The sequence below is a fragment of the Pan paniscus genome, chromosome 13 (assembly GCF_029289425.2).
Source record: "Pan paniscus chromosome 13, NHGRI_mPanPan1-v2.0_pri, whole genome shotgun sequence".
NCBI classification, from domain to species: Eukaryota; Metazoa; Chordata; class Mammalia; order Primates; family Hominidae; genus Pan; species Pan paniscus.
In genome coordinates, this window is record NC_073262.2 from 65,000,575 (window position 1) to 65,015,731 (window position 15,157).

At 37.9% G+C, this 15,157-nt stretch overlaps 2 protein-coding genes across 6 annotated transcripts in view; one reads left to right on the plus strand and one right to left on the minus strand.

The window, feature by feature from the left end:
- IFIH1 (interferon induced with helicase C domain 1) overlaps positions 1 to 10,393 on the minus strand; it is a 51,750-nt gene extending 41,357 nt beyond the window's left edge. Inside the window, exons 1-2 of the mRNA XM_003820935.6 lie at positions 9,276 to 10,393; positions 2,252 to 2,420 (exon numbers count right to left, since the gene is read on the minus strand). Of these exons, the coding sequence (XP_003820983.3) occupies positions 2,252 to 2,420; positions 9,276 to 9,728 (622 nt within the window). The 5' untranslated portion in view covers positions 9,729 to 10,393. The remainder of the gene's footprint in view (positions 1 to 2,251; positions 2,421 to 9,275) is intronic.
- GCA (grancalcin) overlaps positions 10,230 to 15,157 on the plus strand; it is a 43,354-nt gene continuing 38,426 nt past the window's right edge. The window contains exons 1-2 of one of the 5 annotated variants that reach the window (XM_057301424.2): positions 10,295 to 10,661; positions 10,737 to 10,831. In XM_057301424.2, coding sequence (XP_057157407.1) covers positions 10,760 to 10,831 — 72 coding nt within the window. In that variant the 5' untranslated portion in view covers positions 10,295 to 10,661; positions 10,737 to 10,759. Of the gene's footprint in view, positions 10,676 to 10,717; positions 10,832 to 11,432; positions 11,628 to 15,157 lie in introns of those variants that run through there. The other 4 variants (XM_024927914.5, XM_024927916.5, XM_034954386.3 and 1 more) reach the window with 4 other exon arrangements.

The following is a 15,157-nucleotide window of genomic DNA, read 5'->3' on the forward strand; positions in this document are numbered from 1 at the left end:
CTGGGATTATAGCTGCATGCCACCACCCCAGCTAATTTTTGTATTTTTAGTAGAGATGCGGTTTCGCCATGTTGGCCAGGCTGGTCTCAAACTCCTGACCTCAGGTGATCCACCCATCTTGGCCTCCCAAAGTGCTGGGATTACAGGCATGAGCCACCACGCTTGGCCTGGCTCATTTAATCTTAATTATCTCCTACTATCACTGTCTCCAGATAGAGTCATATTAGGTTCCAACATATGAGTATTGGGAGGACAAAATTCCATCCGTAGCATTTTACCATTGGCTTCCCAAAATTCATATCTTTACTACATACAAAATACATTCATCTCATCTCATCAGCCCAAGTGCCTTAACTCACTGCAGCATGAACTCTAAGTCTAAAGTCAAAAGTCTCACCTAAACATTGTCTAAATCAGACGTGGATGAGACTGGAGGTGTGATTCATGATATGGCAAATTCATCACCAGCTGTGAACTTGTGAAACCAGTTGAGCTACATGTTTCTTTTCCATAATACAATGGTGGGACAGGCATAGGATGGACATCTTATTCCAAAAAGGAGATATAGGAAAGAAAGCAAGGGTGATGGGTCCCAAGCAAATCCAAAACTTATTAAGGTAAATTCTGTCACATCTTAAGGCTTATAAGGCTTGAGAATAGCTCTGTTTGGTTTGATGCTCTGCCTTCCAGGTCCATGGAATGGCAGGTTCTAGGGCTCTGCAAGACAGCCTGCTCTCTCTAAGGGCTCCATCCACACAGCTTTCTATGAGGATAGCTCTGCTTCTGAGACACTAGGCAGGGTCATCCTGAGGGCTCACTAAAACCAGAGAGACAGTTTTGCCCTTTGAAACCAAAAAGGAAACTGCCTTGGCCCCTGGGTCTGTGGTGGAAGTGGCAACCCTGATGACTTCTGAATCACTTTTGGGGGCATTCTTTCCTTTCCCTGAAGAACTACACATTCACAGCCAAATAGCTCTATGGTCTGGTTCTGTAGAATACAGAAAGTCCAGTATCCTTTTCTCATTCAGTCCTGCTTTCTCTGTCTCCTTCAGTTCAAACTGGAAGTGTATTTGCTGGTATAATATATCTCTATTCCTACCCTCTGCTGAAATGGCTGATTAAGTCCATCAGTAGCACCCATGATCCTGTTATCAATTGGTTGTTCTCTTTATAACACAGTTTCTCATTTTTTGCCATATGGATAGGCTGAGAATTTTCCAGATATTTAAATTTTGGTTCCTTTTTGCATAACAACTCCTTCAATTAATTTCTCTTGTTTTGCATTTTACTATAAGCAGTTAGGGGAAATCAAGCCGCTCCTTCAGCATTTTGCTAAGAAATTTTCTCAGCCAAATATCCAAATCCATCACTTGTGAGATCAAGTTTTATCCCATTTTATAACAAGGATCACCTTTCTTCCAGTTTCATGACATTTTTCTTATTTCTTTCTGTGACCTCACCAGAATCACCCTGAACACCCATATTTCTATCATTCACCCAAAACTCTTATAGTCTCTATCAATTACCCAGTTCCAAAGCCACTTCCACATGTTTAGGTGTTTGTTACAGCAGCACCCCACTTTTTGCAGCAAAGTTTTCATTAGTTAGGGTCACCAGAACAAAACTGCAATGATTATAATTAATTAATAGTTAACTTTCAATTTGTCTTTCGTATGATATTTTTGGAAACATAGGATGCATACTACGAAAATAAAAATAAGATAGCAGTTTAAGTGAGATTTACAAATAATGTAGGAGAAGGAGCTATAAAATGTTATGTTATTACTATTATTGAATGCTGTTTAAAATCTCACATTAGGTAAGGTTGAGATATATTGACAAAACAATCCTTTTATGAAATGCTTAATACATTGCTTAAAATGTATAAAAATGTTCAGAAGAATATGCAGCAGATTTTTTATAACCACTAAAATACTTTCTTCCAATGTATTTGTGTATATTTAACGTTAAATAATCTTGATAAAATTTCTGGTAGTCATATTGTTTTTAAAATAAGGTAGTAGAAAGAGTGTTGGTTGGATGAAAAATGGTCTTTGATCAGTTGATCTTTTCCCAGGCATCAATTTCCTCATTTGTTAAGGTGATAAAATAGATGATCTATCACATATGTTCCACTCTTAAAATTTTGATTCTAAAAATCTTGGTGTTTAGCATTGTGTCTTTCTGCTTTATTGAACTCTCAATCACTAGGCAGAATTTGAAGAATCTTCCTCAGTAAAATTACAAATACCTGCATTGCTTTCTGAGCAATCAGAGCCTGTTAACTCTTGGACAAGTTCATTGTTTCCTGTTTGACGAAGAACATTCAGAAATGCAGAGAACCAGTTTTCTTTCTGCACAATCCTTTTTAGTAGCTCTCTTACACCTGACTCATTTCCATTGTTTTCTGCAGCAGCAATCTGTTGTAAGAGAAAATTAGAATTAAGTAAGATCAAACATCTTCTGAATAACCTTAAACAGGAAATACCCTTTAGAAAAACTGAGCAATTAAGCATAAGTATAAATAAAGGCTTACATTGAAACATTGAAGAAAATAGCAATGTTACCTGTAGCAATTCTGAAGTCGGCAGGGAAAAAAATCTCTGGAACAACAACAACAACAACAAAAATCTCTGGACCAAGTGTCCTTTTAAATATGAACCATTTTTTTAAAAAGCTATTGAATTATTCAAACCTGACACCTAGAAAATAAATTTTACCTCAGCCATTCCTGAATAAAGGGTAGAAGAGAAAGTATCTTTAGTCTGCAGCCATGTTATGTCTATTTTCACCAATTTCTTTCTGTATATCTAGGGCTGGCTATATTTTTTCAATCTATGGAGTCTGTAAATGGGAAATCAAACATTTCTTATCTCATTCTTCTTTCTTCATGATTATCATTATGAAATAAGTAATTACTATTGCAGATTTATATTCTTTCCTATGTAATATTTGCATAGTTGATTATTACTATAATCAATTTTTCTCAAATTTGTGTTTATTTAATGTTATGGGAAATTTATTTTTATATCTTTTTTTTGGAAATATGGGGCAGAATTATTTTTATATCCATTCATTAGAGTCTTTAGCCTTCATTTATTTTCTCTTTTAGATTAGTAAATTTCTTTTAAATGTGGATCTTTTGTGTAATCATTGTCACAGTGCATTTCCCTAGGTCCTAATACAGCAATAAGGATTTGGAGGAAAGATTAACTCAAGCCATGTTTAAACATGAAAGAAATTAGGCAGGACATCATTAGCTTTCTGTGGCATTAGGCAATTTACTTCATCTCCCTAGACCTTGGTTACAATATGTGGAAAACAAGGCAGCTGGAAAGAAATTTCAGAGTTTCTATATCTTAGCTGCACGTTAGAAACAACCGTAAAGCCTTAAAAAATACTGATGTCTAGGAAACACCCCTAAAAGATTATGATTTATTTTGTCTATGTTAGGAACTCAGATATTAAAGAAAAAGTAAAACATCTCATGTGATTCTATCAACCTCCCAGATAAGAAATATTGACTTTGATATTATCAAAGGTCCTTCTCAACATTTGCCAATCTTCCACATGTATCATTTGGATTGTTTAGTTCTTTCCTACAAATTTATGTATTTTCTAGTTCTATAAATATATTCCATAACCTTTTATGTCAGAAATTTGTTAACATTTTTGGAACAATGTCTGGCACTAATTCAGTGTTAGAATTATTATGGATGATTGGGAAGAGTTATCGTTACAAACACCTCACCTGCACAAGCACATACAGCATGGTCTCTACCCAAGGGATATTTCTGTCTTAGCATCTAGTAGTTAAGCATGCTGTTCTAAGGAACTTGAATATATTAACCCAGCAGCCCAGAAGTAGGTACCAATATTAACTCATTTACAGATCAGAAATCCGAGGCACAGAGATGTTTAGGTACCTCTCTGAGGTCACAAAGTGAATAAGTGGCAGAAGTAGAATTTGATCCCAGGCAGTTGAATTTAGAGGCTGAATCCTGCCTTCTTGAACTATAATTATAGCTTATAATTTTCTCCAATTTTAAGTTCATTTTCTGGCAAGAAGTGGTTAAAAATAGCTATTTGAACTCAGTAAATTTCAAGTGAATTCAGTCCATGTCACCCACAACATTTTCTAAGCAGATTTTTGCTCATTTTTTACCATTTTTTTCTAGCTCTCTTAGTCTCCTAATGGAAATTCTTTGGCTTCCCTGGTGTTGTAACATCTTTATTATCATCTGCTAATTTAACAAGTAATTGCTATAGATGTAAATAAGACTGGTTTCAGTGTCTTCTTTTAACTCAGCCATTCTCATATTTTATTACCCCATCCTTTATTCAGCTTTAAATATATTTGACTGAAGCAATCAGGAAGGATTTCCTTAAAAAGAACCAGTGAGGCAACAAATGCTGTTATTAAAAATCCCTAAGCATATTCTATCCACAAAATTTTCTTCAACCACTATTCTATTAAGTCAACTTTTACTGTGGAATCATATTTGTCAAGCTTTCTTTGCCGTTATTGAGTCCAAGCATATAGGGATCATGATGTCATTATTTCCTAAACATATTTTTACAATTTGAATGTGGAACTACATATATCTGTGCAATTTTAGCAGCCTCATCAAGATGCTGAATTTTTAAGAAATCTTCTCAGTTTTGGTGCTGGAAAGTACATCAGCTCCCTTTGAAGCAATTATATAATTTTAAAAATTTAATCTGTTCTCCTAAAACATTGTAAAGATATTGACCCCAATATGTAAACACAATTACAGAAATTCGTGGGAGGTGAATATTTAGATTTGAGACTGCAACAAGTCATAAAACAATTCTCACCCATGCCCCTCCCCCACTCGAAGTTTTCTCTGTGAAGTTAAAAATGGATGGATGTTTTCACTATGTAGTCTATTAATACATTGTTAACTAATTTATGAAATATGAAATAAAATTAATTTGGGGATAATACAACTCAATGCTTTCATATTATAAATTCTTTGATGTTTTTTCTTTCCAACAGAAATCAGTGAAGAAACCAATGACATTTCCATAAAGCACTGGCTTACCAACACAATTGTACAGTTTAATGAAAATGTTTTCTTCCCTTTATAATAATCTTAGATAGCTATTTAAATATAATGGTGTTTTTTTTAACCCAGCAGAGTTCAACTTTCAGATAAAAGTAAATCAGGAGGCAAAACCTGTATGTTAAAAATAAAGAATTTTAAAGAACCAGTTTCCCACAAAAAGTTAATGTCTTAACCCAATGAATATTTATTGTCACATTGACATAGCTAATTTCTTATTCATACTTTTTTTTTTGCAGATGAAATTCTTATCTTTCCTAATTTGCCAGACAATACAATGTTCCTGGGGAGATTGACTTGGGTGCTCAACTTCATGTTGGGAGAACTGGACTGTTTTTAGGTGGACTAGTCATAGCATCTCTGGTTCTTCTGTGTAAATGGAAGGTGTGTGGAGTCTCCAGGACTACAGATGCATTGTGTTCTGAACTGGCCAGGGATGAAACATGCACCTCTCTTTAGCTGTTCAGCTTGATTATTAAGACACTATGGAAATGTTTATATGATCACTTTCGTTCCCAGAGTTCATGACTGCCTAAATTGATGGGTGTGCCAAGTTGTAACTTAGTTATAACTAAGTTGTAACAATGCCAAATTGTAACTTAGCATCCTAAAAGAGGAGCAAGGCAGTATACAGGGGTACCCCCTTACCATTAAGGATTGCTTTATTATAATGATTGATAAAATGGCATATATTTATTGCTGAAACTCTAGTATTTAGAATAGTCCCTTGTATACAGTAGACATTCTTCTTTCTTTCCTTCTTTCCTTCCTTCCTTCCTTCCTTCCTTCCTTTCTTTCTCTCTCTCTTTCTTTTCTTTCTTTCTTTCTTTCTTTTCTTTCTTTCTTATTAGATGGAGTCTCGCTCTGTCACCAGGGTGGAGTGCAGTGGCGCCATCTCGGCTCACTGCAAGCTCCGCCTCCCAGGTTCACACCATTCTCCTGCCTCAGCCTCCCAAGTAACTGGGACTACAGGCTCCCACCACCACACCCGGCTAATTTTTTTGTATTTTTAGTAGAGACGGAGTTTTACCGTATTAGGCAGGATGGTCTCCATCTCCTGACCTCGAGAGCCACCCGCCTCGGCCTCCCAAAGTGCTGGGATTACAGGCGTAAGCCACCATGACCGGCCTACAGTAGACATTCTTTTATCAACACTAATTAACACTACAACACAACTTCACGAAAGGACAAAACAGTCTCTGTGTTTTTCTCCTATCTTTTCACCACTAGCATGGCATCTGGCACAAAGATGCCACTCAATAAATTCAAACTGAATGAATGAATGAATAAGTTTTTGGGTACTTGCTGGACACAAACCTATGTATAAAGTCATTTTCAGAAGGCCTGCTGTAATTAGGGGCAGGGGCTAGGAAATGGGGTGGGAATCCTAAATTAAAATAATAGATCAAATAGAAAATGTCTATGGGGAAACAGAAAAAGAATGAAAATACAAGACCATTTTATAGAAGTCATGATTACTTAGTTAAATGCTATTTTAAGCCTTCAAAAAAGCAAATTTGGAAATCTTATTTTCATCATTCATCCATTCGCTAATGCCTGGCAACACAATTCAATACGTCATGTGTTTTCAACGCTTATTCCAGACACTTTCAGAAATAAATTCAATTAGTCTATCAATCAAGTAATCAATGCTTATTAAACGCCAACCCTATACCTAATCCTGGTTAGGTTCTGGGATGAAAGAGGTAATTTCTTTTTCAAATCAGTATAATCTAGGGACTTTAAGAAGTATATCTCAATTGCGACATGGGGAATTTACCTCAATCTCTCAAACTTAAATTTACACAGAAATGTAACCAGATGAATGGTAACAAAAGTTAACACCATTATCATATCAAATAGCTCTGATTTATAAGCTTTTTCATAAACACTATTTCTGATTTGATGTTGACTAAAATACTGTGAGAAATTTTATGATGTCCATTTTCACAGGTAAATGTAGCATCAGGGAACTTAAGTAATTTGGCCCAAAGTAACGCATATAGTAAGAAGCCAAGATGGACCTCAAATCCATGTGTTCCCCTTCTACAGTCTTATCACACTTTGCTGCTGTAAGATAAACATTCGTCAATGACCACCACCTCAATATAGATTATTCTTCCAAACGTAATGCTTCCGTCTCATTGTCCACCATATCTTAGTTTTGGAACTGATTATACATGTAAATGATGCACACAAAAATTATTCCACACTCTCACAGAGAAACTATTGCTTCCTAGAGAGCCTCAAATTTATAGCTGCTCAGTCTTTTGGGGCCTCCTTTGAAATGTGAATCAGAGGGAGAATTTGGGTTGTTTTGGCCTTAACTGCTACCAGTACACAAAAGTCCCGTTACTCTATATCTTCTTTGTGTCAAATCCCTTGCATTACTGCTAGCTGCCTCCAAGCTTGCCAGAATCAAGAACTTGGATAAAATCTAGCTGGCGGAAATTCAATCCAGGCAAGACAAAAGTGATGCTGATAGGCAGAAGTATTTAGAGTAAATAGGGAGAAGTGCTGTTTCGCTGGCAATCGGGACATCATACCCACCAAACATAAACAGCTTTGTGGTGTTACTGGACTCTGTTGCTTCTGGACTTCTAACAGCTACTGTGGCTGGAAATGCCATCTTCCATCTCCAGCTGGCTTGAAGGCTGCATACTTTCTTCCAAATTAAGATTCTGCCACAGTGATGTACACATTTGTCATATCCAGCTGGACTACTATAATGCGTTCTAGCTGGTTCTCAATACACAAAACGACATAAACATTACAGACAACAGTGCAAAGTAATTTACTTGTTGGGAAAACTGGCCATCAAAATTAGATGCATGTTTGGGTCTTTGGACAGGCCCTGTGTCTGTCAAGTCTACAAAAGAGCACTAACTTTATTCACTAAAGACTAAATTGCATCATAGGCTATAGCAAATCAATCAAATGCCCAGAAGTTTGTATGAATATACAAACAATGGATGACCCAAAAGAGAGAGAGAGAAAAAAACCATGTGAAAATCATAGAGTGGTGTAGACAAAGCCTTTGACTTTTAGTCATGGCTTTATTTGTCTACATGTCTTCCAAAACAAGACTTTTGACTTACAAGCCTGAATAAATCAGATTCAAATAGGTCAGCATTTATACACATCACAGTACATCTTCACTTATCAAAAAATAATTCATATCACATTCAATGTAAAGTCATCAGTAAAATTCGCCCTGTCAAAATGCTACCTTAAGAAAAATGAGTTTCTTCACTAACATGAAAAACTGAAACTAGCAACACATTCTTTCAATGAATTGTTTCTAAATTTTGATTCTCAAAGAATGTTGAAACTTTGATTAAAGAAAAAGGGTGTGTGTGTGTGTGTGTGTGTGTGTGTGTGTGTGATTGCAATTTACCCATTTGGGCTAAGACTAAATGGCACAAAGTGTAATGTAGGGCAAAGATTGGAAAACTTTTTCTCTAAAATGCCAGATAATAAATATTTTTGGCTTTAAGGGCACACAGTCTCCATCCAATTGCCTTTGGAGTAGAAAAGCAGCCACAAGCAATATGTAAACAAACGAGCATGACTGTGTTCCAATAAAACTTTATGAACACTGAAAATTAAAAATTGAAAAATCTGAAGACCATTCTTAGCCTGTGGGCCTGAAAAAAACAGTAGCAGGCTTGATTTAGCCCATGGGCCGTAGTTTACTAACCCCTGCTCCATGGAACTACATTAAATAAGAAAAACATTCAACACTATCACGAGCTAAATTCTTAGCTCTGCCACTGTTTTTCCTAGGAGACCTTGGACAAATTATTTAACCTGCCTCAGGTTTCTCATCTGTAAAATGGAGTTAATAACATTAGGAGCCTCAGTGGGTTACTCTGAACATGAACTGTAGTAATACATTTTGAAAATGATATCAACTGCACATAGTAAGTGTTCAATAAAAGTTACCTGTTAATACACATTACGATTCTAGAGTTAACTCCTTTTTACTTCAGTGAAAAGATTAGAAAAGTAGTTCTTTCGTGTTTAAATTTTCAAAATTGTCTTAAAGTGCCTAGATGTTGTCTTCTCAAAGGAAGAAACTAGATTTGCCCAAAGATGTCAAGCACATTTGGAAAGGGGCAAACGCACAAGGAAGCCTGCTTTGCAAAATCTGCCTAAAAGGCTAGCTCCATCTGAACAGACACCTACCCGGTTTCTGTCTTCAATTGTCAACAGTTCCTCCTCCATGCACTTATCCAAGACGTCTCTAACTAGAAGCTTGTCCACCAGAGTGGGCTGAAGGAGGTTCAGCAGTTGGAGATATTCATCATGAGCGTTCTCAAACGATGGAGAGGGCAAGTCCGTGAGCTCAGGGTTCATGTAGCGGGCGGCCAGAGGGCTGCCGGTTCTCCGGAGGGCCTCCACGAATTCCCGAGTCCAACCAAGGTGCCAGACTCCCTTCTCCAAGGTGCTCAGCAGCAGTTCAACTGCCTGCATGTTCCCGGAGGTGGCGACTGTCCTCTGAATCTGCTCCTTCACCTCTGCAGGCAGAAAGGTCAGGTAGTCCAGCACAGGCTCCACCTGGATGTACATTTTCACCCTGGCCCTGAAGCACGAGATGAGATAGCGGAAATTCTCGTCTGTGGAACACCCATTCGACATCTTTCTTTCTCAGAGAAGGGAGAGGGTTCTCCCAAGCAGATGGTGCTGTTCTCTGCGGGACAGGTGAGATGTGCGTGCCGCTGTCCGCTGCCCACTTAGGGAAGCAGGGTCTACCGCTCTGTGCCTGACAATGACGAGGTTGCCCACAGGGCTCTCAGGCCGGCGCGCGGGGCTGCACTCGCACCTGGGCAGGTGGGCAGGCGGGCAGGTGGGCAGGCGGGCAGGTGGGCAGCGGGGCGGCGCGCGGGGCCGCGGCAGGCAGGTGCGGCCGGCGGGCGGGCACTTTGGACTCTGCGGTGTGTGCCTGGGGTCCCGGACAGGGGCGATCCTGCTGCACACTCGGGTAGGAGCTTTGAGTCCAGCTTTCTGTCAGGCAGTTCTTACAGAGTTTGCCTGACTTTGGTTTCTGTTTCGATTCTCTTCTCAGGACTTTGTAAACGTAATCTGCCTGGCGGGGAGGGAGTTTCCTCAGGAAGACGCCACCTTTTGGTCGGGGCGGGTGAAGAGAGGAGGCCTTTGGTTAAGGACACCGCGGGAAACAGAAAAGGAAAGCGAATTCTCTCTGACACCAAGACCAACGCTCTAGCAAAGCTCCTCCGGCGGATATTTTGTTTTCCCAGCGGGTTCTGCCTTAACAATAAGGTCCTTTGTAGGCCAAAATGTGCAGGGCATAAAAGCATGTGATTTGGGACTTTCCAAAGGGGAAGTGAACAGAAACTGCCACAGACCCGGACGTGAACAGGGAGTTACCCTCGGCTGGTGAATGCAGGCAGGCCTGGCTGAGGGTGGTGAGACTGCGAGGGACAGGTGAGAGATGAAGCTCAGAAGACATCTTTGCAGAGATGTGGAGAAGCCAGGAGGAAGTCCTTCCTAAAATAAACCTGACCTCCTGTGGGTTCCCAAACACTAACTTGTTTCCCCGGGAATTTGGAGGTGGGTTCGAAAAAGTGAGTAACAATAAACAGTTAACTTTACTGCCTCATATTTAGATTGCTGGTATTTATGCAGCTTTGACCAGGACCTGGTAACAGATGTGGACGGACTTGAACCACCAACTCAGCTTAGAAGGAAGCCAAGACTTAAAGTTTCCTAGATCCCAGCTTGTAAGTTCCCTATATTCTTTAATATACAACTTTCCTTTAATAAAACAAAACAAAAAAATCCCCCAACAACTTATTTTTGATATAGCTGCCATTCTTTTCTTGGATTCAATACAGCAAGTTTTGGCTGGAGCAGCTAGGAACTTAATTAGCAACTAATGTACCAACTTGTAGTAAACATCAACATTTGTCTATGTCATAAGAGAAAAAAAACATATTCACACTGAAAAATGGCAGCTTCATTTTGGTACAGAAGCCACATAAATGTGAGTCCTTAAGGTTACTACTCATTCTGAAGGCATTCTGTAGCCACATGTGACTGGGGTGGTAGGCACATACGCATCATAACTAGAACCTCATGGTCCAGAATTATATAAAGGATGGAGAGATCATTTAGGTTACCAAAGAGACATATTTAGGAGAAATAATCTGTTAGCAAAGTACATTCAATAAAGTCTGTGTAGGCCAGGAAAACCTGATAGTGCTTTGAACCGGATAATAGAAGTACAGAGTCTTGGTGAGTGGTTACTAGGGGCATACAAAATATCCAAATGAGCACTTTATGGTAACATGTCTTATTTTATTCTCCAATTATCTTATGTAGCAAGACTTTTTCTACCCCTGAAGGATTGTAAGCTGCTTGAAGAAGGGATATATTTACATAGTAACTAGTACACTACTCACAACTGGTGGGCTCTTGATGACATCTCTCCTGGGAGTTGTATTTGAGTTGACCATAGCAGCTGGCATAATGTCAAATACACTGAAAGTTGAAGTAAATGAAACCTTGGGCTTGCAGGTAGGCCTGATTTATACTGTTCTTTTCTGTTTCTTCACAGAACCCTACTCCTTTTTCACTTAATTATGGGAGATGACCTTGTACCTAGATGGAGGATAATCCAATTAGATGTTTCTACAAAAGCACTCAAATTATTAATTTTAAGTATTGGGTCTATGAAAATATCTTTTAAGGCTATTGCAAAAGCATACTCCTATCCCCCAGCTGCCAGTGGGTTTTATTCAACATGTTGAAGCACAAACTAACAAACCAAAAAACATCCTTTTTCCTGGCACTTATCCTTCTGTTTCTTGGTTTCAAACATGGGGGAATGAGAAGGGGTTGCTGACTGAATATGGGGAACCAGTTAATGTTATTTTCTTCATACCACTTAATTGTTGCTCTGGAAGAGAAAGGATCAGATGTTTGGTATTTGACCTCTTCTCAAATAATAAACATTTAAACCAAAGATATTTAAATATTTGGCATTCAAATTATGTCATTCATTGTATCATCCAGTCATTTAAAATATGTTTATTAAGTATCTATTACATGACCAGCACTGATCTAGGTGCAGTTAATAAAATTAACAAAGCTCCTACTTTTATGGAGTTCACATTCTAATGGGAGTGGGAAGATAGATGGTAAGTAATGACTAAAAAATATGCAATGTGCCAGGTGAGGATAAATGCCATGAAGACCATAGTAAATCTACATAATAATGTATATTACAGTTTCACAGGTTGATTTCCCAAATAGTCATCCTCATCTAACCCTATTAGCATCACATAATACCCAACAATAACAATTCATATTTTCTCACAAGTAGGAGTCACTCTGCTGGATGAGGTCTGAGTGATGAGGATTAGGTGTGGGTGGAAGGGACTTCTTTTTTAGGAATCTCCCATAGTCTTGATGGGACCCTTTTTGGAGAAAGGAGGTTAAGGAAACAAAAGCCAAGACACAATCTCTCACAATGTATCCTTTTTTCATCTATATTTTTTGCATCATGATTTAGTTTATTTTCTCTTTTTCACTTGAGTAATTAATTGTTTTCCTCTGTCAAGTTTCTTCTACTAGGTTTCATTTTAATCCTCTTCACCAGTTCCCAAATGTAAGTTTCTTTTTCCTTTCTCTTTTGAGGCAGGAGATCCTGCTGAACTATGTATTTTCCCATTGTTATGCAACTTTTCATTTGAGTTTTTAAAAAGTAGTAACAATATGAGCTGCCACTACAATTTAATGACCATGCATACCAATAATGTCTTTTTCAAAGAAAATGACAATAATTTTAGTTTAGTGAGAAACCCTGGAATTGTTGTTCTGTTCCTTTACTTGTTTGCTCATTTGTATCAATAATGAGCCTGCTTTGTGTAATTTAAAGTGTTAGATGCTCTTAACCTGGCAGTGTGGGGTATGGTTAAGCACAGAGACTCTGAGTTCAGGCTGTCTGGGTTCACATCTCAATACTATTTCTTAATTGCTGTGCTTTGAAAAATCACCTCAAATACATCAGTTGTAAAGTGGAAAGATTCTGGTATCATGTCATAAGTTTGTTCTAAGGATAGACTGTAACACACTAGCACCAGCCTGGCATGTTTATGTCCCCAATATGTGACTCCAGCGCACTATGCTTATATAAAAAATAAAGAAGAGATGGTGCGGTGCTAGTCTTCAAAGAATGCACAATTTATAAAGGAAAAATTTAGTTACATATATATATATACACATACATATAAACACTATATAATAGCTAGCCATTTAACTGAGACTTTAAGCAAGACTTTTAGCCATTTAACTGAAACTGATAGGCTGATTTAGGAGGAAAGTTTATTAAAAGGATACTGTCGTAGCTTTTTATTTCAAAAATAGTAGTAAGCCTAAAATAGAAAAAAAATTATGGATAAGTTCACTAAATCTTGATAATAATTTCCTAATCACTTTCACCAATTCAATTAAAATTCTGGTTTTAAGTTTTCACATATAAAAACTTTCCTACATAGCAGTTTTGGCTATGAAAAAATGAAAGTCACGTATCAATAGATAAGTTTTGGAACATTCATTTTTCAAGTACTCCTTCCATAGCTTAAAGTCTTTTCAAAAACAGTTACCTGCAAATGTTTTTGTGAAAAACAGTACTTTTACCTCAAAGGCTAGATTGTAATTGTTTTATTTTATTTTATTTATTTATTTATTTATTATTATTATACTTTACGTTTTAGGGTACATGTGCACAATGTGCAGGTTAGTTACATATGTATACATGTGCCATGCTGGTGCGCTGCACCCACTAACTCGTCATCTAGCATTAGGTATATCTCCCGGTGCTATCCCTCCCCCCTCCCCCCACCACACAACAGTCCCCAGAGTGTGATGTTCTCCTTCCTGTGTCCATGCGTTCTCATTGTTCAATTCCCACTTATGAGTGAGAATATTCGGTGTTTGGTTTTTTGTTCTTGCCATAGTTTACTGAGAATGATGATTTCCAATTTCATCCGTGTCCCTACAAAGGACGTGAACTCATCATTTTTTATGGCTGCATAGTATTCCATGGTGTATATGTGCCACATTTTCTTAATCCAGTCTATCATTGTTGGACATTTGGGTTGGTTCCAAGTCTTTGCTATTGTGAATAATGCCGCAATAAACATATGTGTGCATGTGTCTTTATAGCAGCAAGATTTATAGTCCTTTGAGTATATACCCAGTAATGGGATGGCTGGGTCAAATGGTATTTCTAGTTCCAGATCCCTGAGGAATCGCCACACTGACTTCCACAATGGTTGAACTAGTTTACAGTCCCACCAACAGTGTAAAAGTGTTTCTATTTCTCCACATCCTCTCCATCACCTGTTGTTTCCTGACTTTTTAATGATTGCCATTCTAAGTGGTGTGAGATGGTATCTCATTGTGGTTTTGATTTACATTTCTCTGACGGCCAGTGATGGTGAGCATTTTTTCATGTGTTTTTTGGCTGCATAAATGTCTTCTTTTGAGAAGTGTCTGTTCATGTCCTTCGCCCACTTTTTGATGGGGTTGTTTGTTTTTTTCTTGTAAATTTGTTTGAGTTCATTGTAGATTCTGGATATTAGCCCTTTGTCAGATGAGTAGGTTGAGAAAATTTTCTCCCATTTTGTAGGTTGCCTGTTCATTCTGATGGTAGTTTCTTTTGCTGTGCAGAAGCTCTTTAGTTTAATTAGATCCCGTTTGTCAATTTTGGCTTTTGTTGCCATTGCTTTTGGTGTTTTAGACATGAAGTCCTTGCCCATGCCTATGTCCTGAATGGTAATGCCTAGGTTTTCTTCTAGGGTTTTTATGGTTTTAGGTCTAACGTTTAAGTCTTTAATCCATCTTGAATTGATTTTTGTATAAGGTGTAAGGAAGGGATCCAGTTTCAGCTTTCTACATATGGCTAGCCAGTTTTCCCAGCACCATTTATTAAATAGGGAATCCTTTCCCCATCGCTTGTTTTTCTCAGGTTTGTCAAAGATCAGATAGTTGTAGATATGCGGCGTTATTTCTGAGGGCTCTGTTCTGTTCCATTGATCTAT